Consider the following 26,258-nt stretch of genomic DNA (forward strand, 5'->3'; position numbering starts at 1 on the left):
AGGCTAGAAGTGGTATACATCGCTTCTGCCCACATTCCTCTGGCCAGAAGTTATTTCACAGGGTCCCAACATAGCTGCAAAAAAAAAAAAATGCTGGGAAATGTGTTCCCAGGAAGAGAACATGAAGTCCGTGAGCATCTATCCAGTCTCTGACACATGAAAAGGTTGAAAAATTAAAAAGATGGAAAGGGATATGCCAGGCAGACACTAACCAGAAGAAAGCTAGAGTAGCTCTTTTCACATTGGACAAAATAGTCTTCCAGCTGGGTGTGGTGGCTCATGCCTGTAATCCCAGCACTCTGGGAGGCAGAGGTGGGTGGATCACCTGAGGTCAGGAGTTCGAGACCAGCCTGACCAACATGGTGAAACCCCGTCTCTACTAAAATCTTTAAAAATTAGCTGGGTGTGGTGCTGTATGCCTGTGATCCCAGCTACTCAGGAGGCTGAAGCAGGAGAATTGCTCGAACCCGGGAGGCGGAGGTTGCAGTGAGCCGAGATCCCACCACTGTACTCCTGCCTGGGTGACAGAGCAAGAATCCGTTTAAAAAAAAAAGTCTTCTAGGCAAAATGCATTATTAGGAATAAAGGGACCAGCAGTCATGGCTCATGCCTATAATTCCAGCACTTTGGGAAACTGAGGTGGGAGGATCACTTGAAACCAGGAGTTCCAGATCAGCCTGGGCAACATAGTGAGACCCCGTCTCTACAAGAATAAAAACATAGAGCCGGGCGCAGTGGCTCACACCTGTAATCCAGTACTTTGGGAGGCTGAGATGGGCGGATCACCTGAGGTCAGAAGTTTGAGACCAGCCTGACCAATATGGTGAAACCCCATCTTTAAAAAAAATAAAAAAGAATAAAAACATAAAAAAAAATTAGCTAGGTTTGGTGGTGCCCACCTGTAGTCCTTAAGTCCTAGCTACTTGGGAGACCGAGGCTGGAGGATCACCTGAGCTTAGGAGGTCGAGGCTGCAGTGAGCTATGATTGTGCCACTGCACTCCAGCCTGTGCAACAGAGTGAAACCCTATCTCTAAAAAAAAAGAAAGGAAGTAACTACATAATGACAACAGATTAAATTCACCAGGAAGAGATGCTAATTCCAAATTATATATGTACCTAATAATATCGTCAAATAACAAAGCAAAAAAAGAATTATGAGGAGAAACTGACAAGTTTCCACCATAGTAGGACATATATAACATATACCTTTCTCAATAATTGACCTCACATAGATCAAAAATTTATTTTTGATTTATTTTAGGGGCCAAGGCTAGAAGTGGTATGCGTTACTTCTGCCCACATTACTCTGGCCAGAAGTCAGTTCACAGGGTCCCAACATAGCTGCAAAAAAAGCTGGGAAATGTGTTCGAGCACTTAGTAGCATATAGAAAACATATAGAGTAGCATATAGAAAACAAAAAAATATAATTAACAAGCTTGATCAGAAGGACATGTACAGAACTTTTTATCCAACTGTAGAGAATGCACAGTTTTCTTTTTTTCTTTTTCTTTCTTTTTTTTTTTTTTTGAGACAGAGTCTCCCTCTGTTGCCCAGGCTGGAGTGCAGTGTTGCGATCTCCGCTCACTGCAGCCTCCACCTCCTGGGTTCCAGAAATTCTCCTGCCTCAGCCTCTTGGGTAGCTGGCATTACAGGCACTAATTTTTTGTATTTTTAGTAGAGACGAAGTTTTACCACCTAGCACTGTTTGTTTCTCGAACTCTTGACCTTAGGTGATCCGCCTACCTCAGCCTCCTCAAGTGTTAGGATTACAGGGGTGAGCCACCACGTCTGGCCAAATGCACATTTTTCTTTTTCTTTTTATTTTTTTTCTTTTTGTTTTAATCTTTTTTTTTTTTTCTGTTACCTCCAGTAATGGGTATAAGCAAGCACATTTTTCTTAAGAGTACAAGAAACTTTTATGAAAATGGACAATGTGCTTGGCTATAAAGCAAGTCTCAACAAGTTTTCTAGAATCAGTATCACACAAATCATACTCTGATTATAGTGCAATTAGGTTAAAAATAACAGAAAAATCAAAAGAAGACTGTGTATGAAGATGTTCATTCTAATGTTAATTACCTATAGTAGTGAAAAATTAGAAACAACTGAAATATCCAATGATATGAGTGTGGTAGATAAATTATGCTTTATCAATTCAATGGGCTATTGTATACCCATGAAATTATTTTTAAGTGGATTATGTTTAAGATATAAGTGAAAAGTTTAAATCCATATGTTAGCTATTATTACAACCATATGAAAAATATGTATGCATTTAGACAGATTAGAAAGGGATAAGCAAATAAAAACAGTCGTTATATTATGGTAATGGGATTATATATAATTCTACTTTTAAAAGGATTTTCTGTGATGTGGCTATATTGTTTAATGTGAGTTAAAAGAATCAATAGAAGACATGATCTCTGGAAGCAGAAGCTAGTTGTGCCTTAATATCCGCTACCCTTTCTTTTATAACAACAGAATTTTAGTTGGATACATAAATGCTCCAAACAAAAATACATTTCCCAGCCTCTCCTGTAGCTAGGTGTTACAATGAGACAAAGTTATAGCTAATGAAATATGAGAAGTGGGAATCGTGAAACATGAAGATGTCCTTCCTTTGTCTTTTCTCTCCCTCTTGCTACCTAAAATCTTCCTTTGTTCTTACACATATTATAGGTACACAGACTCTGATATGCATTTGATCAGATGAGAGACTACATTCCAAATTAATGAATGAAAACATGTGTGACTCACGAGGACAAATAAGTGTTTTTCTATTTAACCAGTGTCCAGGACAAGCTCTGAAAACAAGGGGATTACCATTGCATTTTTGGATATCAAATGACAATGCATTAATATCAAAGAGTGCACATTTATGTTAAATATATTCTAGTGAGAATCATACACATTTACTTCAATATTCTTTATCATGTAAGAGAATATTTTAGTAGAGCATGAGATCCTCTTACAGGCTGCCATGCCTGAATTAGATAAGCAATCAACCTACGTGTTTTAAATGTTAAGTAAAATAAAAAATTGGATTTTTAAAGTTCAATAAATGATTGCACTTTAATTATCATAGCCTCTGTGTAAAGTTTGATATGATCCAACAGCCTAGATCACAAAAGAAATCAATAATTTGTACTATATCAGGAATGACAATTTATCAGTTCAAAATGAAATTGATAAATATTACTCCAAACAGACTTGATACTTGAAAAATAACCAAAGTACATTAAAGCAGATGCAACATTCTGTTCCAGGTGCTTCTCATGCTCAATAATAATTAGGTATGCCATGTCATGCCTCCTGTAGCAATAAATCCATTATTACTTTTATTATAATTCAGAATAGGTCATTCACAAGCTGTTCTGTAAAAGCAAATTTCAACTTAAAAAAAGACACTGGAAGCTGACTCAAAAGCAGTCTTTCATTCTGTGAATTCTAATATTTATGCTAAGCATGGCCTGTTCAGATATTTGTTTAAATGAAGGAAAATCCAAATCAGATAAAAGTCTCAGGGACTAATTTACTCATAATTTCTTGAACAAAACTGTATACTGCTAATTAAATGGCAATTAATAGAAATAATTTGTTTAGATTAAAATTCTGTCAGTAGAAGAATGTGTTCCTACGGCAATACAAAAAGGCTTAAAATATGTCACACATTTAGTTAAGAGAGATACTCAGCCAGGCGTGGTGACTCACAGGTATAATCCCAGCACTTTGGGGAGGCCTAGGCGGGCTGAATCACCTGAGGTTGGGAGTTCGACACCAGCCTGACTAACATGGAGAAACCCATCTCTACTAAAAATACAAAATTAGCCAGGTGTGGTGGTGCATGCCTATAATCTCAGCTACTTAGGAGGCTGAGGAAGGAGAATCACTTGAACTCAGGAGGCAGAGGTTGCGGTGAGTGGAGATTGTGCCACTGTTGTCCAGCCTCGGCAACAAGAGCAAAACTCTGAAGAGGATACTCAGGACTTGCTTCTATGTTATTTTTCTTTATTACTCATATGCATCATTTATAGACAGACAAGCAGATTGTTAAACAACTTGGGTTTTCTGTCAGTTAGCTGTGCATTATCATGATGGAGAATTACCAGCTGACAAATTTTGATACCAGAAAATGAGTCCTTTTTTAGTTTTTTCAGTTGACTTTGTGATGTAGATTCCTTAGTTTTCACAATGTCAAAAGCTGGAGTGGAGATGAAAATTATCCTTCGCACCTGAGGTGTCCATTTTAGGTTCCTAGGCAGAATTATCAATAAAAGTGGGAAGTGTTATATATTTGGTTTTTTACTACTTTGTATTTTAATATTTGACTATATTTATCCTCATCCCAAAATATTTACAGTGATTTTTTTTTAAAATTACAAAGTAATATATGAATACATGTCCACTGTAAATTCCTATGATGTAAAAGTATACTGAGGCAGACTTTATATAGTATAGTTCTTGGTAAGTTTAGATAGAAATGACTTCCATTTTGAGAAAAGCACCATCAGAGATGTGCTGAATCAGCAGTGTCAACATACAGACAATAATTTTTTTTTGCCGACTCATGCTGATATGGAGCCAGAACAGCTGGTTTTTATCAGGACTGCTACCAATATTAAGAATATTTTAAAAATGTTACCAAGATGAAATTAGCTTTATATTATCCATGATAAAATGTGTCAAATGTGTTTCAGCCTTGAACTTTAGGAAAATTCCATTTATGTAAGTACAGCTACTTACAGACAGTTTGAATATTGTCCAAAACAATGAATTCAGTATAAGTTAAACTTACGGTTGCCTGAGAAGTATTTTTTTCTTTAGCCAAATAAACTTTTTTCATTTTTTCAACTTTCATTAGAGCTTGCTTGGATCGACGACCCAGATATTTAACTTGATTTTGCTGTTTATAGGGCCGATATGGAGGTCGGATAGTTAAAGGTGGTAGAGACCTAGAAAATGTTTGTATTAAAAACAAAAAAATCACACAGAATAAAATTTAAACGCAAAGCAAGTTTCAAATTTTATTAAAGATTTCTCTAGAAAATACAGACCTTAGCAACATTGGAACAGCATTGCATGTAAGCTTTTAGGTTAAAGTTATCATTTCTGCTTGAGTTTACATAGCATAGATCTTTATCTGGCACTTATGAAGGTGTACAGGTGATATTGACAGTGATGATGATAAAAATTATAAAACCTGATATCAGTTTAAAATTAGCTTTCCTAGAAAATGCTGTGTAGTAGCCATTTGAATCTTACTTTTTTACACCATCTACTAACACAAAAAAGTATTACATTTCATAATGGTTGGAGAAACAAGCTGTTTTTATCAGTGCTGGGATCAGATGCTATGCCCATAATCCCCTTGTCCTTAACATTATAAGGCACATAGACTCAACTTTCAACTGCCAGCATCTGCATCACTCAGCCTGAAAGCTTTCTTTGAAAAGCAAAGCCCTGACTTGGAGGTAATGACAAGGGAAAAAAAAGATAAATATAAACGAAAAGCACAGCCCATGTGCAGGGGAGGTCAAAAATGCCAGAGAATGAATATCTCCCTTCCTAAGCAACCCTTAACCAATGACTGATGGGTGTTGATGTATCAATACTGTAATTCCCTTCCCCTCTGTGGGATAATTCTGAGTTGCATGTTCTACATTGGCTCTGACATTCCCAGGGGGGATTAAGCTTCAGTTACCCGCAGTGGTAACTTGCTTGCTAACACACACTGTTTTGGCTGCCTTCCACTTTTCTACCCTCTCCCTTCAGTGGTTCCTGGGATCACCTCCCAAATAAACCACTTACACTCAAATCTCTGTCTCAGGGTTTGCTTCTGGGAGATGCTAAGCTACAACTGCATTTAAAGATGCATTTTTTTTTTTTGAGTTGGAGTTTCACTCTTGTTGCCCAGGCTGGAGTGCAATGTCGCGATCTCAACTCACCGCAACCGCTGCCTCCCAGGTTCAAGCGATTCTCCTACCTCAGCCTCCCGAGTAGATGGTATTATAGGCATGTGCCACCACGCCTGGCTAATGTTTCGTATTTTTAGTAGAGACGGGGTTTCTGCATGTTGGCCAGGCTGGTCTCGAACTGGCGACCTCAGGTGATCCGCCTGCCTCTGCCTCCTAAAGAGCTGGGATTACAGGCGTGAACCACTGCACCCAGCCTCATAGATGCTTTTATGAAAGTATTTTTTCCTCTTCAATTGATTAAGAATTTGGCTACTTATTTGGCTCTTAAATGACTTATTATTGGATACTCAGTAGGATAAATCCAAATAGCAGGGAGACCAGGGTTATATATGGTGGCAGAGAAAATTACATCATTTATTTGACCTTGGTGGTAATAGGGTTAAATTCTATATTCAGTGCTCATATGGATGAGTTAGAGAAAATCTATTTCATGATGACAGACTGTGCCCTAAACCAGGCCATCTGTCTGGCAAATGTATAGCCTTGATCATAAAATATATGGGTTAAATTATGTTATTGGGTCAGAATCACTCATCTCTACTGCTGAGAAAAACCCTGGCATGTTTGCTTGACAGTAGGTCATCAGTATCTTCTTCATGTACAGAGGGAGTATTTTTCATTTCAATTATAAGAGTGTGAAAATAGATTACCAGTAGGTCTTCTTCCATATTATTATCTCTTTCTTTTTTTAAGAAAGCAGCTCAATTTGTAAATAAGATGGGCTAAGAGAGGCTTAGTAATGGGAAGAGAAAAGGAATATAATTGGAGCGGTTATATTCTGTCCATGTTGTTTCAGATCATAATACATCTATTTTGCCACAACATGCATTTCTACAATGTGAACTGGCTCACATGCTATTGGTAAAAAGGGGAATGACGTCACTCTAATTTATATGCAATTTTTCCTAGGCAAAGGAAGCCAGAGTAGCAAGAATAGAATTATAACCTTCAGCAGAAAAGGAAAAAGCCCTTAGCTCTGTGCTGCAGGGGCGAGGGGAGCCCTTTTGGCTTTATTCATGAAAACAAAAACGAGTACCTGCATCAAATGCTGTCTTCCCAGAGAGACACACCCCACCCCCAACTCGCCCTCACTGCCCTCCACCCTACTCTTTCCCCACCCCCACTCTGGCCTTGAAAGGCTCCTGGTTCTTGGCAGATTGAACTGTCTCTCATGTCCACTTAAAAGGCAACCACGCTGGCCCAGGGTCCCACTTCTACGTGCACTGTCCCCATGCCCACTACCTGCTCTAATTAAAGAGTTGCCAGCATCTCCACTCTATGGTTGTTGTTTGTATATTTTCTGTGGGAGCCTCCAGCTACACTGAGCTGCCTATCTAGTGGTACAAGTTATCTCCCCAAGTACCAATTGTTGTTTTTGTTAGTGCTCTGTTTACAAAGTTGCCTAAGTTTTGAGCAATCTGCCCCAACCCTATTTTTTCCATATATTCTATTATCTTTAGTGAGCTATCGGGCAGAATGTGAACAGTTTCGGATATGCCCCTAGTATTGTAACCCCAATGAAGAATCTGTTTTACCTAATTTCAGAAACAATCTGTAGCTGATGCTTATGCATCTCTTCTGTTACTGGTCTCCGTGACAGAAACTTCATTTCGTTTCGTAGACGGGTTGAGATTACTCCAGACTCTGAATAATGAACTATGTCATATATTAGCATTGATCTGGGAATGTTCTCAAGGTTTAATTTTCGCCAGCTGTTATTTCTGCCACCAGAAGACGCTGGGGCCTCATCCAGAAAACTGCGATACTGTATGGAAAAAACAATTAAGAATGATTAGTTGGCTAGGTGGGGTGGCTCACACCTATAATCCCAGAACTTTGGGAGACCGAGGTAGGTGGATCACCTGAGGTCAGGAGTTCGAGACCAGCCTGGCCAACATGGTGAATCCCCATTTCTACTAAAAATGCAAAAATTAGCAGGGCGTGGTGGCACATGCCTGTAGTCCCAGCTACTCAGGAGGCTGAGGCAGGAGAATGGCTTGAACCCGGGAGGCAGAGGTTGCAAGATGATGCAATGAGCCAAGATAGGACCATTGCACTCCAGCCTGGGTGATAGAGTGACTTCGTCTCAATAAAATAAAAAATAAGAAAGAAAAGAAAAAACAATTAAGAATGATTAGTTGGCCCGGTGTGTAATCCCTGCACTTTGGGAGGCTGAGGCAGGTGGTCTCCCAACTTGAGGTTGGGAGTTCAAGACCAGCCTGGCCAACATGGCAAAACCCCATTTCTACTAAAAATACAAAAATTAGCCAGGCATGGTGGCGCATGCCTGTAGTCCCAGCTACTCAGCAGGCTGAGGCAGGAGGATCACCTGAGCCCAGGAGGCAGAGGTTGCAGTGAGCCAAAACTGCACCACTGCACTCCGGCCAGGGCAAGAGAGTAAGACCCTGTCTCAAAAGAAAAAAAAAAATTGATTGGTTGTGGGTGCTCTAAAATGGTTTTAGACATATTTCCTATGGTTCCACTCAAATGTCACTTCATCCAAAAGGATTTTTTGATTCCATCTCTGAACTTTATCGGCATTGCTCTTCTATGACTCTTATTACTGACTACTCCATGTTTTTGTTATCTGTGTATGACTTAGCTCCCTTATTGGAAGGCAGGAACTATGCTACACAGTATGATGCACATAGTATCACACTCACTAAATATTTATTTAATGCATCTACATTTTTATGGCAAATATAACTCAGATCTAAGTTAGGCCTAAAAATTAATGATAATAGCTATGTGTTCTGCATATATGGTAGAGCTTGTTCATGATGTACTTGGGCTGAGAGGACTTTTTCTTATTTTTTTTGAGACAGGGTCTCGTTCTGTCACCCAGGCTGGAGTGCAGTGACATGATCATGGCTAGCAGCCTCAACCTCCCGGGCTCCAGTGATCCTCCTTAGTGGCTGAGACTACAGGTACACACCACCATGTCTGGCTAATTTTTTTTTTTTTGAGATGGAGTTTCGCTCTTGTTGCCCAGGCTGGAGTGCAGTGGCACGATCTCAGCTCACTGCAACCTCCGCCTCCTATGTTCAAGCGATTCTCCTGCCTCAGCCTCCAGAGTAGCTGGGATTACAGGTGTCCACCACACCTGGTTAATTTTTTATATTTTTAGTAGAGACGGGGTTTCATCATGTTGGCCAGGCTGGTCTCGAACTCCTGACCTCAGGTGATCCACCTGCCTTGGCCTCCCAAAGTGCTGGGATTACAGGCGTGAGCCACCATGGCTGGCCAATTTTTAAATTTTTTGTAGAGATGGGGTCTCACTATATTGTCCAGGTTGTTGAGAGGACTTTTGTCCAAATCTTTTTAGCAATATGAGTTCATTTCTAGAATGAAGTGGAGAATTTCACTATTTTCATTTGGAGTATTTGCAGAAATCCCACTTTTCGGCTAGGTGTTGTGGCTCACACCTGTAATCCCAGCACTTTGGGAGGCCAAGGCAGGCAAATAATGAGCTCAGAAGTTCGAGACCAGCCTGATTAACACGGTAAAAGCCTGTCTCTACTAAAATACAAAAATTAGCTGGCCGTGGTGGTGCACACCTGTAATCCCATCTACTCAGGAGGCAGAGGCAGGAGAATCACTTGAACCTGGGAGGTGGAGGTTGTAGTGAGCTGAGATCGCAACACTGCACTCCAGCCTGGGTGATAGAGTGAGACTCCAGAAAGAAAGAAAGAGAAAAAGAGAGAGAGACAGAGAGAGAGAGAGAGATCTCACTTTTCTTTTTTTCCAATTTAAAATGATATCAAATTAGGAATTAAAAATATAAATATATATCATCAATTTAACATTATAATTGTGCATTTAAGAGCCAGGGATGGGGCAGGAGGAGCTATAGTGCTAGGAAACAGAGTAACAACAAGGCCTTTAGGGTATATTACACAGTCACATTCATGCTTTCAAGCGCACACACACACACAGATGCACATACACATATACTCTCAACATACACACCCTCACACTCACACACACACACATACACACATACACATACAGAGGAGGCAATCCTACCTTTGCACCATTTCATCTTTTTTTCTCTTTTCTGGAGAATGGGGTCTCGCCATTTTGCCCAGGCAGATCTCAAATTCTTAGGCTAAAGTGATCCTCTGGCCTCTGCCTCCCCAAGTGTTGGGATTACAGACATGAGCCACTGCACCTGGCCTTTTCAAACCTTTTTTTTGAGATGGAGTCTTGCTTTATCATCCAGGTTGGAGTGTAGTGGCATGATCTCAGCTTACTGCAACCTCCACCTCCTGAATTCAAGCAATTCTCCTGCCTCAGCCTCCCAAGTAGCTGGGACTACAGGCATGCACCACCACGCTCGACTAATTTTAATAGAGACAGTTTTAACAGACACAGGGTTTCACCACATTGGCCAGGCTGGTCTCAAACTCCTGACCTCAGGTGATCCACCCACCTCGGCCTCCCAAAGTGCTGGGATTACAGGTGTGAGCCACCACACCCAGCCTCCTGTTGCTAGCTCTTCAGCTCAAAGTTCACAATGTAAATGACAGATGTTCATCATGATTAGTGACAAATCAGGTCATACCTTCCAAAGTCAATCAGTGACTGGTCATTGTGAATCTGTTATTCATTTCACACACAGAAAAGTATATAGTTGTGTTGCCTTTTTGTTTCCCAATGATAAATCCATGTGACATTTTACAAAAATGGAAAATCAGAAGAGGGAATTGGCCATGAAAGAAACAAAAAGTGGTAACACTTGAAGTGAAATTGGAATCAATCGTAATAGAGTTCTAGAAGAGATAGGTGACTGTGGGAATGCTGACACTGCCATCATTCAAGACGTTGCAGATCTACAGCTAGAGGAACTTGGTGAGGATGAACTTATCAACATAAATGAGGAAAGTGGCTGGGATAAAAGGATGATGCTTTCCTAGTGGAAGTGATGCTGGCCAAAAAAAACTTCTTACTGAAGGAACTCTGAGATATTTTGCAACATTTAAAGTGCAAAGAATAAAACATTGGCAGCTGATCCAAATTTTAAAAGGAATATGACAATGCACCAAGACATAGAAAAGACACTTGTAAGTTATATGAGAAGAACAAGAAGGCAAACACTGTTTAAACTACTCTTGATAAGTTGTTTTTTTCAAGCTTTATTAGGGTTCACATATCATACAATCGACAATTTAAAGTGTACAATTCAATGGATTTCGGTATATTCACAATTGGTAAGATTTTTTATGAAGAAACAAAACACTTTGTCTATGTTTCTAATGTTTTAAATTATAGTGTACTAAAAGTGTACAAAATGTGTTGGGTTTTTTCCTTTCATTTTCCTATGTATTTATAACAGCAAGAAAGTTTGTGTGTGTGTGTGTGTGTGTGTGTGTGTGTGTGTGTGTGTTTTGAGATGGAGTCTCACTCTTTTGCCCAGGCTGAAGTGCAGTGGTGCAATCTCGGCTCACTGCAGTCTCTGCCTCCCGGGTTCAAGCAGTTCCCCTGCCTCAGCCAGCAAGAGAGTTTTTAATGTTTTGACAAAAAAAAGCTCATTTAAAAAAAATTTTAAAAATCTTATTATTATTTGTGTGTGTGTGAGACGGAGTCTTGCTCTGTAGCCCAGGCTGGAGTGCAGTGGCATGATCTCGGTTCACTGCAACCTCTGCTTCCCGGGTCCCAGTTCAAGCAATTCTCCTGCCTCAGACCCCCAAGTAGCTGGAATTATAGGCACGTGCCACCATGCCCAGCTAATTTTTGTATTTTTAGTAGAGACGGGGTTTCACCATGTTGGCCAGGCTCTTCTTGAACTCCTGACCTCAGGTGATCCACCCGCCTCAGCCTCCCAAAGTGCTAGGATTACAGGTGTGAGCCACCATGCCTGGCTGCTTGTTTTTTTTCTTAGAGATGGGGTCTCACTATGTTGCCCAGGCTAGTCTCAAACTCCTGGGCTTAAGTGATCCTCTTGCCTCAGCCTCCCGACTAGCTGGTACTACAGACAAAAATTTTTAAAAGTTACAGGACAATCACAATTTTCCCCGTGGATTATTAAGTGCTTTGCATAGTTTCAATTTGCCAGTCATTTTTATGGTCCTGCACTACCTTGCAAAGTAAGACTGTATATTTTTTTTTCCTGAGTGCAGTAGTAAAATGGGTAAATATCACAGACCTGTCAACCATCTGCTCTGCCACTTATCAGATCTGTGACCTCAGGCAAGTTTTTTTGAGGCTTGTTGAACTTCATTTTTCTCATTTGTAAAAAAGGTCACATAATTTACAAACTTGAAGATTAAAGAAGATAATACACATGTAAAGAGGTAAAAGCAGTGCCACACCCATATCTGGACTCAACAAATGTCAACAATGATCTTATCTCTCTCTTCCATTATGTCTGTCTGGGGACTCCTCTCTATAACACTAATCTTTGACATGTTCACAATCTGAAAGTATGTGATCTTTGTCCTTAGCAAAGATAGCTGGCATCCCTGGCTCGATTTTTTTCCTAGTTCACTTCCCTAAACTCACAGGCTAAGACTCTAACAGAAAGAAAATATCACTGGGAGTCTCTAAGGCACTGCATTAATTTCATGTTTCACATTGAAGCAACCGAGTGAATAGTTAAGGCTATATATAGACATACCTCAGAGATACTGCAGTTCCAGATGCAGACCATGGAAATAAAGTGAATATCGCAAATAGAGTCATGCTAATTTTTTGGTTTCCCAGTGTATATAAAAAAGAGTTATGTTTGGCTGGGTGCAGTGGCTCACGTCTGTCATCTCAGCACTTTGGGAGGCCAAGGAAGGTGGATCACGAGGTCAGGAGTTTGAGTCCAGCCTGATTGACATAGTGAAAACCCGTCTCTACTAAAAATACAAAAAAAAAAAAAAATTATCTGGGTGTGATGGTGCGCTCCTGTAATCCCAGCTACTCAGGAGGCTGAGGCAGGAGAATTGCTTGAACACGGGAGGGGGAGGTTGTGGTTAGCCGGGATTGCGCCAGTGCACTACAGCCTGGGCGACAGAGCAAGACTCTGTTTCAAAAAAAAGTTATATTTACATTATATTGTAGTTTAAGTGTGCAACAGCATTATTTCCAAAAAATGTACATACTTTTTAATTTAAAAATACTTTGTTGTGGCTGGGCACAATGGCTCATGCCTGTAATGCCAGAACTTATGGAGGCAGAGGTGACAGATTGCATGTGCCCAGAAGTTCGAGACCAGTCTGGGAAACATAGCAAGACCCCATCTCCACAAAACGATAAAAAATACTTTATTGCTAGAAAATGCTAATGATCATCTGAGGGTTCAGTGAGTCCTATTCTTTTTGCTGGTGGAGGGTCTTGCCTTGATGTGGATGGCTGCTGACTGATCAGGGTAGTAGTTGCTGAAGGCTGGGGTGGCTGTGGCATTTTTTTTTTTTTATAAAGATGGGTTTTCACCATGATGGCCAGGCTGGTCATGGACTCCTGACCTCAGGTGATCCACCCACCTTGGCCTCCCAAAGTGCTAGGATTACAGGCATGAGCCACCGCTCCCGGCCTGGCATTTTTTTTTTTTTTTTTTTTGAGACAGGGTCTCACTCTGTCGCTCAGGCTGGAGTGCAGTGGTGCAATCACGGCTCAAGCAATCTCCTCAACTCGGCTTCCTGAGTAGCTGGGATCAGAGGCATACTACCACACCTGGCTAATTTTTGAGGGGTAATTTTTGTAGAGACAGGGTCTCCCTATATATCCCAGGCTGGTCTCAAACTCTGGCTTCAAGAAATCCTCCCATCTCAGCCTCCCAAAGTACTGGGATTACAGCCATGAGCCACCGTGCCCATCTCGTGAATGCTCTCAAAAGCATCTAGAATGGTGAATCCTTTCTAGATTTTTTAAATTTACTTTACCCACATCCATCAGAGGAATCATTCTCTATGGCAGCTATGGCCTTATGAAATGTATTTCTTAAATAATAAGACTTGAAAGTTGAAAGTACTCTTTGATCCATGGGCTGTAGAATGGATGTTGTATTAGCAGGCATGAAAATATTCATCTCTTTGCACAGTTCCATCAGAGCTTTTGGGTTACCAGGTGCCTTGTCAATGAGCTGTAATATTTTGAAAGGGATCTTTTTTTCGGTCTTGTCTGAGCAGTAGGTCTCAACAGGGGCTTAAAATATTCAGTAAATCATGCTGTAAATATACGTGCTGTCGTCCAGGCTGTATTATTCCATTTATAGAGCACAGGCTATATAATTACTCTATACAGAGTAGATTTAGCATACTTTTTTTTTTGAGACAGATTCTTTCTCTGTCACCCAGGCTGGAGTGCAGTGGTACAATCTCAACCCACTGCAACCTTTGCCTCCTGGGCTCAAGTGCTTCTCCAGCCTCAGCCTCCCCAGTAGCTGGGATTATAGGCATGTGCCACCACACCCAGCTAATTTTTGTATTATTAATTGAGATGGGGTTTCACCATACTGGCCAGGCTGGTTTTGAATTCCTGACCTCAAATGATCCGCCAGTCTTGGCCTCCCAAAGTGCTGGGATTACAGGCATGAGCCACCGCACCCAGTCAGATGTAGCATAATTCTTAAGGGCCCTAAAATTTTCAGAACAGTAAATGAGCACTGGCTTTAAGTTAAAGTTACCAGCTGCATTAGCCCCTAACAAGACAGTCGGCCTGTCCTTTGAAGCCAGGCATTGACTTCTCCTCTCTAGCTGTGAAAGCCCTAGAGGTCATCTTCTAACAGTATAAGGCTATTTTGTCTACATTGAAAATCTGTTGTTTAGTGCAGCCACCTTCACCAATTACCTTAGCTAGATCTTCTGGATAACTTGCTGCAGCTTCTGCATCAGCACTTGCTGCTTCACCTTGCACTTTTACGTTATGAAGTTGGCTTCTTTCCTTAAACTTCACGACCCAACCTCTGCCAGCTTCACCTTTATCAGTGATTGGTTTAGGGGGAGCATGTGATCCAATTCTGACCAATGGGACCTAAGGGGAAGTCTCTTGGAGGTTTCTGGGAAAGAGTTTCCTTCTTGAGATAAAGAAAGACGCTAGGAGTCCCCTCTTCCTGACTTTGAATGGAACTGAGGATGTGACAGTCATCGTTTCTATGTGAAGGAAGCCAAGAGGACTGAAGAGAAGCTGGCCCAGAACCTGATGTCACTAAGCTGTGAATTAGCTAGCCCAAGAACTGCCTATCCCCAGACTTCTTTCAAGGGACAATAAATGGCCTTTATTGTTTAAACATCTTGTAGATGGAAATATGCTGTTACTTGTAGAGAAAGCATCCAAACAATAAGAGAACCCTTCCCCACTAGGTCAAATCCCCATCATATACTTTTTTTTTAAGCACCATGTATTTTTGAATTTTTGATTTTTTGTTGATATAAACTTCACATAATAGAAACTTTACTATTTAAATCATTTTAAAGTATATAACTTGGCTGGGCATGGTGGCTCACGCCTGTAATCCCAGCACTTTGGGAAGCCAAGTTGGGCAGATTGCCTGAGGTTAGGAGTTCAAGACCAGCCTGGCCAACATAGTGAAACCCCATCTCTGCTAAAAATACAAAAAAATTAGCTGGGCATGGTGGCAGGCAACTGTAATCCTAGCACTTTGGGAGGCTGAGATGGGTGGATTGCCTGAGGTTAGGAGTTTGAGACCAGCCTAGCCAACATAATGAAACCCCGTCTCTACTAAAAATACTAAAAAATTAGCTGGGCATGGTGGCGGGTACCTGTAATCCCAGCTACTCGGGAGGCGGGGCAGGAGAATCGCTTGAACCCGGGAGGCAGAGGTTGCAGTGAGCTGAGATCATGCCATTGCACTTCAGCCTGGGTGACAAGAGTGAAACTCTGTCTCAAAAAAGTCTAAAACTCAATGATTTTTTGTATATTCACAATGTTGTGCAACTATCACCACTACCTATGAATATTTCAGAATATTTCCATCACCCCAAAAGAACCCCCAAACTCCTTAGCTATCACCCTCCCTACATACAAAAAACCATATATCACATGACTTCCTTTATATGAAATATACATATTAGGCAAATCCATAGAGACAGAATGTAGACTGGTGGTTTACAGGGCTGGAGTGATGCAGGAATGGAGAGTGACTGCTTACTGGATGCAGGGTTTCCTTTTGGGGTAATGAAAAGGTTCTGGAACTAGATGGTGGTGATGCTTGCACAACCCTGTGAATGTACTTAATGCCCCTGAATTATATACTTTAAAATGGTAAATTTTATGATGAGAAAACATGGACTCATAGAGGGAAACAACACACACTGGGGTTTACCAGAGGGTGGAGAGTGAGAGGGGTTAGAGGATCAGGAAAAATAACTAATGGGTATTAGGCCTAATACCTGGGTGACAAAATAATTTGAACAACAAACCCCCATGACACGAGTTTACCTGTATACAATAACAAACCTATACATGTACCCCTGAACTTAAAAGTTAAATTTAAAAAAATTTTTAAAAGTTCTAGTGCTTGGGTATCTAAAAACAAGTTTCATTCTATAGAATATAATCAAAAGGGCTGGGCATGGTGGCTCACACCTGTAAACCCAGCACTTTGAGAGGCCAAGGCGGGTGGATCATGAGGTCAGGAGTTCGAGACCAGTCTGGCCAATACAGTGAAACCCTGTCTCTACTAAAAATTTAAAAAATTAGCCGGGTGTGGTGGTGTGCACTTGTGATCCCAGCTACTCTGGAGGCTGAGGCAGGAGAATCACTTGAACCCAGGAGGCAGAGGTTGCAGAGAGCCGAATTACACCACTGCACTCCAGCCTGGGCGACAGTGCAAGACTCTGTCTCAAAAAAAAAAAAAAGAACATAATTGAAAGATATAAAATAGTAAATTTTATATTGCGTGTATTTTACCATAATAAAAAAGTGTGATTCTTTCATCTTGGACGACAGAGTTAGGAAGACTTGCTTGGTTTGTTTGTTTTTCAACATCTAAACCTAAATTCCTTACTTGCATATAATCTTGCATGGTGACAACATCCCTCATATCAGTTATTTTGGAGTTCCAGAAAATACGTTTATCTTCCATAATTATACGGTGAAATTTCTTTTCCCCCATTAGTTTGCAAGCATCAACCGCTGCCTGTAAAGAGAACAGGAAATAGACTTTAAAAATAGTAGCATAATAGTATTAATTATCAGCACACCCTTTACATATTTCTTCTGACAAATACATCAACTGTTGTTCCTTTCTTCTAGCAGCTTGCTATTCAATAGAAAGGCTGCATTTGCAAATAAATTATATAGGGATTCTAAACCACTTAAAATTGTTTCCATAGCCTTATCTACATAGTTTTATTGTTGTTGATGTTGTTTGTTTTTTTGAGACAGAGTCTCACTCTGTTGCCCAGGCTGGAGTGCAGTGGCTGGATCTCAGCTCACTGCAACCCCCGCCTCCCGGGTTCAATCAATTCTCCTACCTCAGCCTCTCAAGTAGCTGGGATTACAGGCGCCCACCACCATGCCTGGCTAATTTTTGTATTTTTAGTAGGGATGGAGTTTCATCATGCTGGCCAGGCTGGTCTCGAACTCCTGACCTTGTGATCTGCCTGCCTCAGCCTCCTAAAGTGTTGGGATTATGGGCATGAGCCACAGTAAAAAAGGTATTTATTTAGTTAGGTTTTTTTTTTTTTTTTTTTTTTGAGATAGAGTCTCCCTCTATTGCCCAGGCTGGAGTGCAAGTGGTGCGATCATGGCTCATTGCAACCTCTGCCTCCCAGGTTCAAGCAATTCTCCTGCTTCAGCCTCTCAAGGAGTTGGGACTACAGGCACATGCCATCACGCCTGGCTAATTTTTTTTATTTTTATTTTTAGTAGAATTTTTAGTAGAGAAAGGGTTTTGCCATTTTGGCCAGGCTGGTCCTGAAATGACCCCAAGTGATCTACCCACCTCGGCCTCCCAAAAAAGGTATTTATTGACAGGTTCTCCCTACACTGCCCCACTCAGCCACCACCACCAATCTCTCCAAGACCCAGTTTCCTTATGTGTGCAGGGCCTCAGCTGTGTGATTCATCTGTGTCTGGCCCATTCTGGTCCATCAGCCAAAGAAAAACACACCTGGAAGCATAGGGCAAGCTCTCTGCCCGTCTGTGAAAGGGGTTTGAAAAATGTGGCCAGGCATGGTGGCTCACGCCTGTAATCCCAGCAGTTTGAGAGGCTGAGGTGGGTAGATCACAAGGTCAGGAATTCGAGACCAGCCTAGACAACATGGTGAAACCCCGTCTCTACTACAAATACAAAAATTAGCCGGGCATGGTGCCAGGTGCCTGTAGTCCCAGCTACTCAGGAGGCTGAGACAGGAAAATCACTTGAACCTGGGAGGCAGAGGTTGCAGTGAGCCAAGATCCAGCCACTGCACTCCAGCCTGGGTGACAGACTGAGACTCTGTCTCAAAAAAAAAAAAAAAAGAAAAATGTTTGCTGTCCAGGTGCCAAGATATTGTTTCTCAGACATCCACAGCATATGACCACATTCAAGAAAGTCCTTCTCCATAGGAAGCAATGGGAAAGTAGAGCCTAGAGCCCAGAGAAAAGCAAGGGCAAAACTGGGCAAAGATTCCAGGATACCAGCCAATCAGGGTAGGATTCAAGAGGCAGTTTCTGTTCTTAGTGGGTGATTGAAAGGGCCAAAGGGGGCTATCTCTAAATCTGACACTTACCCTCATACTCAGCATCCCTGTGGCCAGAGGCCCCCACAGCTCTGTGGCTATTTGCTGGCCTAGGTCCACACTTGGGCTTGTAAAGCTACGCTAGTATCTCAAGACACTTCCCTGTTCCTACTGGAAACTGCATTGATGGAGGAGGTAATAACTGGTATCCCTGCATTGGAACAGTTTCTTGGTTTGGAACAGTTCAATTATATACAGGCTCAGAATCAACAAAACCACCATAACTGCATGGTTGTTTTAACCTCAAAATGTACATAGTACAGTGGAAACACAGAGAAGTGTTCAAGTCTCAGTTATGCTCCTGGAAAGTCTTTCCAACTTCCAGCTTCCTCATAGGGAAAACGGGAATAATGTGTCCCTTACCAGAATTATTTCAGGGCCATCTAAGAGAATATGTATTTAGCATAGTTCCTAACTCTCAGGAGTGGTTAAGAACTTGGACTTTGGAGGCAGACTGACTAGGGCTTGATCTCGGTTCCTTCACTTTCTAGGTGTGAGACCTTAGGCAAGTTACTTAGTTTTTTCTTTTCTCTTCTTTTCTTTTTTTTTTTTTTTGGACAGAGTCTCACTCTGTCGCCCAGGCTGGAGTGCAGTAGTGCAATCTCGGCTCACTGCAACCTCCGCCTCCTGGGTTCAAGTGAGCCTCCTGCCTCAGCCTCCCAAGTAGCTGGGATTATAGGCATGTGCCACCACAGTTGGCTAATTTTTGCATTTTTAGCAGGGACAGGGTTTCACCATGTTGGTCAGGCTGGTCTCGAACTCCTGATCTCAAGCAATCCACCTGCCTCGGCCTCCCAAAGTGTTAGCATTACAGATGTGAACCACAGTACTCAGCCCTTAGTCTTTTTAAAAATGAGGATAATAACAGAAAATATATTGTAGTGTTTATAAGGATTAAATATAGTAATGTGCATAAATTGTTTAAGTTTGTATTTGTTTATTTATTTATTTTTTTGAGATGGAGTCTCACTCTGTCGCCCAGGCTGGAGTGCAGTGGCATGATCTCGGCTCACTGCAACCTTCGCATTCTGGTTTCAAGCAATTCTCCTGCCTCAGCCTCCCAAGTAGCTGGGATTACAGGCGCCCACCACCATGCCCGGCTAATTATTGTATTTTTAGTAGAGATGGGGTTTCACCATGTTGACCAGGCTGGTCTCGAACTCCTGACCTTGTGATCTGCCTGCCTTGGCCTCCCAAAGTTCTGGGATTACAGGCGTGATCCACTGCACCCGGCCTAAGCTCATATTTGATAGAAAGTACTCAGCAGGCTCAGCACTTTGGGAGGCTGAAGTGGGCAGATTGTTTGAGGCCAGGAGTTTGAGACCAGCCTGGCCAACATAGCAAAACCCTGTCTCTACTAAAAAAAATACAAAAATTAGCCAGGCGTGGTGGCACATATTTGTAATCCCAGTTACTCAGCTGGCTGAGGCATAAGAATTGCTTGAGTCTGGGAGGGGGAAGCTGGAGTGAGCCAAGAGTGTGCCACTGCACTCTAGCCTGGGCAACAGAGTAAGACCTTGCCTCAAAAAGAAAAAAAAACAAACCAAAACCCAAAAACAAAGAGCGACAGAGTTAAGCTTAGAGTGAAGAAAATTCCACATTTATCAGTTTTCTATCAATCACGAATCCAAGTGTTACCACAGTTTGTTTTGCAACTGAACTAAAGGGAAAAAGGAAGCTTAAACTGTTCTCTTCAAGATGGGTATGTTCTGATCATTTAAAACCCATTATGATGTTTAGTGAAAAATTCAAGGTTAATAGTATGACCACATGTTTATAATAAGAAAAAAATTTTAAAAACTCTGCGTGTATATTTTCATGGGAAACATGAAGGATACACAGCAAACCATTAACAATGACTACCCCAGGAGAGTGAAAGATGTAGCACAGAAAAGAAAGGCACAGAGGCATATTTTTCTATCTGTGGGCTAATTTAAACAAAAATTTAAGTTATTATACAGCATTACTATGAGTTTTAATGCATAAGCAGTGATTTCCAATCACTGCCTCTAAGGCTCTCATTTGCTCAAGCCTGGGTACAGCACAGGGGCTGGCAGGGTGAACCCAGAAGGATTTCAATTCTTGAAAAAGCCTCATTAAGGCTGGGCGCGGTGGCTCATGCCTGTAATCCCAGCACTTTGGGAGGCCGAGGCAGGAAAATCATGAGGTCAGGTATTTGAGACCAGTCTGGCCAACATGGTGAAACCCCGTCTCTACTAAAAATAGAAAAAATTAGCTGGGTGTGGTGATGGGTGCCTGTAGTCCCAGCTACTCGGGACACTGAGGCAGGAGAATCGCTTGAACCCGGGAGGCGGAGGTTGCAGTGAGCCGAGATCACTCCATTGCACTCCAGCCCGGGGGGCCGTGCGATACTCCGTCTCAAAAAAAAAAAAAGCCTCATTATATAATCTCAGGAAAGAAACAATTGATGATATTTTATAGGGGTAACTACAAGCTTATTCTATAGATAAATGTGGCATAAATTTATTCTTCAAATGTAGGATAAACATGTATTTCCACATTTGAAGTCAATCTATTTAAATATTAATGTTTTTGAAACACCATGTTCCATAATGAAAACATGTAGCTCATTTGATATATTTGTTTTTTTTTTTTTTTTTTTTTGAGACAGAGTTTTGCTCTTGTTGCCCAGGCTGGAGTGTAATCGGGCAATCTCAGCTCATTGCAACCTTTGCCTCCCAGGTTCAAGTGATTCTCTTGCCTCAGCCTCCCAAGTAGCTGGGATTACAGACATCCACCACCACACTTGGCTAATTTTGTATTTTTAGTAGAGATGGGGTTTCACCATGTTGGCCAGGCTGGTCTTGAACTCCTGACCTCAGGTGATCCACCCACCTTGGCCTCCCAAAGTGCTGGGACTACAGGCATGAGTCATCATGCCCGGATTCATTTGCTATATTTCTGAAATAAAGTTAAATTTTCTCTGATATTGCCTGAGAACATGGAGAAAAGCAATCCCTTTTCCTTTTCTAAAACTTGTCAGAATCAATGCCGCACATGCAGGATCTGATCAGAAACGGCCAGGCTGTGTGGTCACCTCTTCTGCATACATGCTAGAACTTATGATTTAAGATGGGCCATAGTATTTGTGTACAACATTTCCAGAAGGGGGATCTTGCCAGAGTTACAGGAAAATAACCTTTGATGGGTGGTTTATAAATGGCTAAATATGAGAATGTCCATCTTTTTTTTAAACTTAAGTCCCATATAAGGGTCCAAGGAGTAAAACCTCTACTGTAGAGCGTTGCTATTAAAAAAGTGTGGTCTATATCACAAGCCTGTCCGGATTCACCACCTGCTGATTGTAGAGCCCTTGGACTTTGAGGGAACATAAGTGGTAGCCAGGCAGTGATCACTGTGGGCCTCGGGAAAGATTCAGTGCTGTGCCTGCTTCAGGTGCAGTCCTAGTGTGATGGTGGGCACAAGGGTGCCTGTTTTACCCCTTCCCCAGCTCTAGGCTGTTCAGTACAGAAAGAAAGAGAGATTCTATTTATTGGGGAAAAAGTATGGAAAGAGAACAAGAGTCTCTGCCTGGTAATCCAGGGAATTCTTCCAGATCTTAGCCAAGAACAACAAGGCAGTACCTCTCCAAGTCTGCAACAGCCACAGCCTTACTGGGCTTGGGGTGCCCCCTAATGCAGATATGGTTGCAGTAACCAAAGATTTAGATCATGACACCCAGGTTCCCTTTGAATACCTGAAAAGCCTTTTCATGAAGGATGGGTTACAAACAAGCCCAGACTGTAAAGACTATAATAAATACTACAATACCTAACTCTTTGATGTTCAAACACTGGCAAATATCCATATGCATGAAGACCATTTGGGAAAACACGACCTCACCAAAGAAACAAAATAAGGCACCAGTGACCAATCCTAGAGAGACAGAGGCATGTAATCTTTCAGTTAGATATTTCAAAATAGCTGTTTTTGTGTTCATGTTCTGATTTAAAAAAAAAAAACAACAAAAACCAAAATAGCTGTTTTGAGAAAGCTCAACAAAATTTGAGATAACACAAAGAAGGAATTCAGAATCCTATCGGATAAATTTAACAAAGGACTGAAATAATTAAAAATAATCAAGCAGACAGGGCTCAGTGGCTCACGCCTGTAATCCCAGCACTTTGGGAGGCCAAGGCGGGTGGATCACCTGAGGTTGGGAGTTCGAGACCAGCCTGACCAACATGGAGAAACCCCGTCTCTACTAAAAATACAAAAAAATTAGCTGGGTGTGGTGGTGCATGCCTATAATCCCAGCTACTCTGGAGGCTGAGGCAGGAGAATCGCTTGAACCCAGGAGACGGAGGTATGGTGAGCCGAAATTGTACCATTGCACTCTAGCCTGGGCAACAAGAGCAAAAAACTTCGTCTCAAAATAATAATAATAATAATAATAAAGCTGAAATTCCGGAGCTGAAAAATGCAACTGACATACTGAAGAATGCATCAGAGTCTCCTAACAGAGGAACTGATCACGCAAAAGAATTAGTGAGCTAGAAGACAGGCTATATGAAAATACACAATCAGAGCAGACAAAAGAAAAAAACATAAAAAAGAATGACACATGTCTACAAGATCTAGAAAATAGCCTCAAAATGGCGAATCTAAGAATTATTGGCCCTAAAAGGCCAGGTGCAGTGGCTCACACCTGTAATCCCAGCACTTTGGGAGGCCAAGGTGGGCGGATCACAAGGTCATGGGTTTGAGACCAGCCTGACCAACATGGTGAAACATCATCTCTACCAAAAATACAAAAATTAGCCAGGCGTGGTGGCATGTGCCTGTAATCCCAGATACTCAGGAGGCTGAGGCAGAATTGCTTAAACCCGAGAGACGGTGGTTGCAGTGAGCAGAGAACGCGCCACTGCACTCCAGCCTGGGTGACAGAGTGAGACTCCGTCTCAAAAAAAAAAAAAAAAAAAAAAGAATTATTTTGGCCCTAAAAAGGTGGTAGAGAGATAGATCAGGGTAGAAAGTTTATTCAAAAGGATAATAGCAGAGAACTTCCCAAATTTAGAGAGAGATATCAATATTCAAGTAAAGAAGGTTATAGAATACCAAGCAGATTTAACCCAAAGACTACCTTAAGGCATTTACTAATCAAACTCCCAAAGGTCAAGGATAAAGAAAGAATCCTAAAATCAACAAGAGAAAAGAAACAACATTCAAAGGACTTCCAATATGTCTGGCAGCAGACTTCTCAGTGGAAACCTTACAGGCTGAGACAGTGACGTAACATATTTTAAGTGCTGAAGGAAAAATAAAAACTTTTATCCTAGAATAGTATATGCAGTGAAAATATCCTTCAAACATAAGGAGAAATAAAGACTTTCTCAGACAAACAAAAGCTGAGGGATTTTGTCAATAATAACAGACTTGTCCTACAAGAAATGCTAAAGGGAATTCTTCAATCTGAAAGAAAAGGGCATTAATAAACAGTAAGAAATCATCTGAAAGTACAAAATTCACTGGTAATAGTAAGTATACAGAAAAACAGAGTATTATAACATTGAATTGTGGTGTATAAACTACTCATATCTTGAATAGAAAGACTAGAAGATGAACCGATCAAAAATAATAACTGCAACAACTTTTCAAGACATAGACAGTACAATAAAATATTAATAGAAACAACAAAAAGTTAAAAAGTGGGGAGATGAAGTTAAAGTGCAGAGTTTTTGTTTGGTTTCTCTTTACTTGTTTGTTAATTATTTGTTGATGCAATCAGTGTTAATTTGTCATCAGTTTAAAATAACGGGTTATAATTGTTTGCAAGCCCCATGGTAACCTCAAATCCAAAACATACAACAGATACATAAAAAATAAAAAGCAAGAAATTAAAACATGCCACCAGAGAAAATCACCTTCACTAAAAGGAAGGCAGGCAGGAAGGAACGAAAGAATAGAAGACCACAAAACAACCAGACAACAAATAAGAAAATGGCAAAAGTCCGTACTTATCAGTAATAACATTGATGTAAATGGACTAAACTCTCCAATCAAAAGATACAGAGTAGCTGAATGAATTATTTTTTTTTAAATGTGGTTTATGAACCAGCAGCAGGGGCACCATTTTAACAAGATTCCCAGGTGATTCCTATACTGCAGACACAATTTGTGGTGAATATTCATGAAACTTAAAAGTATGATGAGAGGGCCAGGCGCGGTGGCTCATGCCTATAATCCCAGCACTTTGGGAAGCTGAGGCGGGTGGATCACCTGAGGTCAGGAGTTTGAGACCAGCCTGACCAACATGGTGAAACCCCATCTCTACTTAAAATACAAAAACTTGCCGTGTGTGGTGGCACATGCCTGTAATCCCAGCTACTTGGGAGGCTGAGGCAGGAGAATCACTTGAACCTGGGAGGCAGAGGTTGCGGTGAGCCAAGATTGTGCCATAACACTCTAGCCTGGGTAACAAAAGTGAAATTCCATCTCCAAAAAAAAAAAGTATGATGAGAATTCATGTGAAAAAAGACAAATATTTTGAAAGTTCATTTTCAAATAGCACAGTCCAGCACATTTTTTTCTAAATGTGCTACCAGAATTAAAAAAAATAAAATTCCATTAAAACAAATAAAATGGCATTAAATTAAATGTTCTTCATAGTTTAAGAGCCCTGACCAATTTTAGTCTATTTTTTTGTTTTTGAAACAGAGTCTCACTCTGATGCCCAGGCTGGAGTGCAGTGGCACAATCTTGACTCACTGTAGCCTCCACATCCCGGGTTCAAGCGATTTTCCTGTTTCAGCCTCACAAGTAGCCGGGATTACAGACACGTGCCACTATGCCTGGCTAATTTTTGTATCTTTAGTAGAGATGGGGTTTCACCATGTTGGCCAGGCTGGTTTCAAACTCCTGACCTCAGGTGATCCGCCTACCTCAGCCTCCCAAAATGCCGGGATTATAGGCGTGAGCCACCGTGCCTGGCCTAGTCTATTATTAAGAAATGAAAATTTTAATACAAAAAAACTGATGGATATTTTCTAGAGCCTTAAATAAGTAATTCACTCCAAATTTTTTTTAGCTAATAAGTGGAGATACTTTGAAACATGGTGCTTAAAAAAAATACTACCTGCCTGGTGGGCTGCTTAATGGTGAAATAACTTATTTGTATAATTGGAATGCAATTCAGACACTACACAGATGTTAAGAAGCTAAATTAACATAAAATGTACGTCATGAAACGTCACCTCACTTGACAGCCTGAATACATTTTTTCCGCTGAAGTACTTGTAACCATGGCCTTCAGTATGAAGAAAAATTTTAAACACAATAAAAGGTGGAAATGTTTCGCCTCTAAATCTGAAATAAAGATAAGAAATAAGTTATTTGGCATCAGGTATTGGGCTCGGTTACTTTTCCCCCTTGTACTTAAGATAGTTTATATAGTTTCTTGCATACAAGGTAAAGGCTATGTCGGAGCATATAGAGAACTGGAAATGAAATGATGACGTAGGAGGTAAGACCCACACTTTGGCATGCTCAGAACTATTCTCATCCTTGTGGAAGACTGGATACACAATGAGAGATGAGAGCTACTCGCATAGCAACTTTTAGACAGAGTCATGCCTCAGTCTCTTCATATA

The 26,258-nt window shown here is 41.1% G+C and overlaps 1 protein-coding gene across 1 annotated transcript in view; it reads right to left on the reverse strand.

Annotated features, from left to right (window-relative positions):
- Window positions 1-4,196: 4,196 nt before the first annotated feature.
- Window positions 4,197-26,258, reverse strand: part of CUNHXorf58 (chromosome unknown CXorf58 homolog) — a 30,011-nt gene continuing 7,949 nt past the window's right edge. Inside the window, exons 5-9 of the mRNA XM_012448898.2 lie at window positions 25,863-25,974; window positions 16,932-17,063; window positions 7,513-7,742; window positions 4,798-4,954; window positions 4,197-4,256 (exon numbers count right to left, since the gene is read on the reverse strand). Coding sequence (XP_012304321.1) covers window positions 4,197-4,256; window positions 4,798-4,954; window positions 7,513-7,742; window positions 16,932-17,063; window positions 25,863-25,974 — 691 coding nt within the window. The remainder of the gene's footprint in view (window positions 4,257-4,797; window positions 4,955-7,512; window positions 7,743-16,931; window positions 17,064-25,862; window positions 25,975-26,258) is intronic.

This window comes from Aotus nancymaae, unplaced genomic scaffold (assembly GCF_030222135.1).
Source record: "Aotus nancymaae isolate 86718 unplaced genomic scaffold, 86718_ANA_hifiasm-v0.15.2.pri h1tg000058l, whole genome shotgun sequence".
In the NCBI taxonomy this organism is placed as follows: domain Eukaryota; kingdom Metazoa; phylum Chordata; class Mammalia; order Primates; family Aotidae; genus Aotus; species Aotus nancymaae.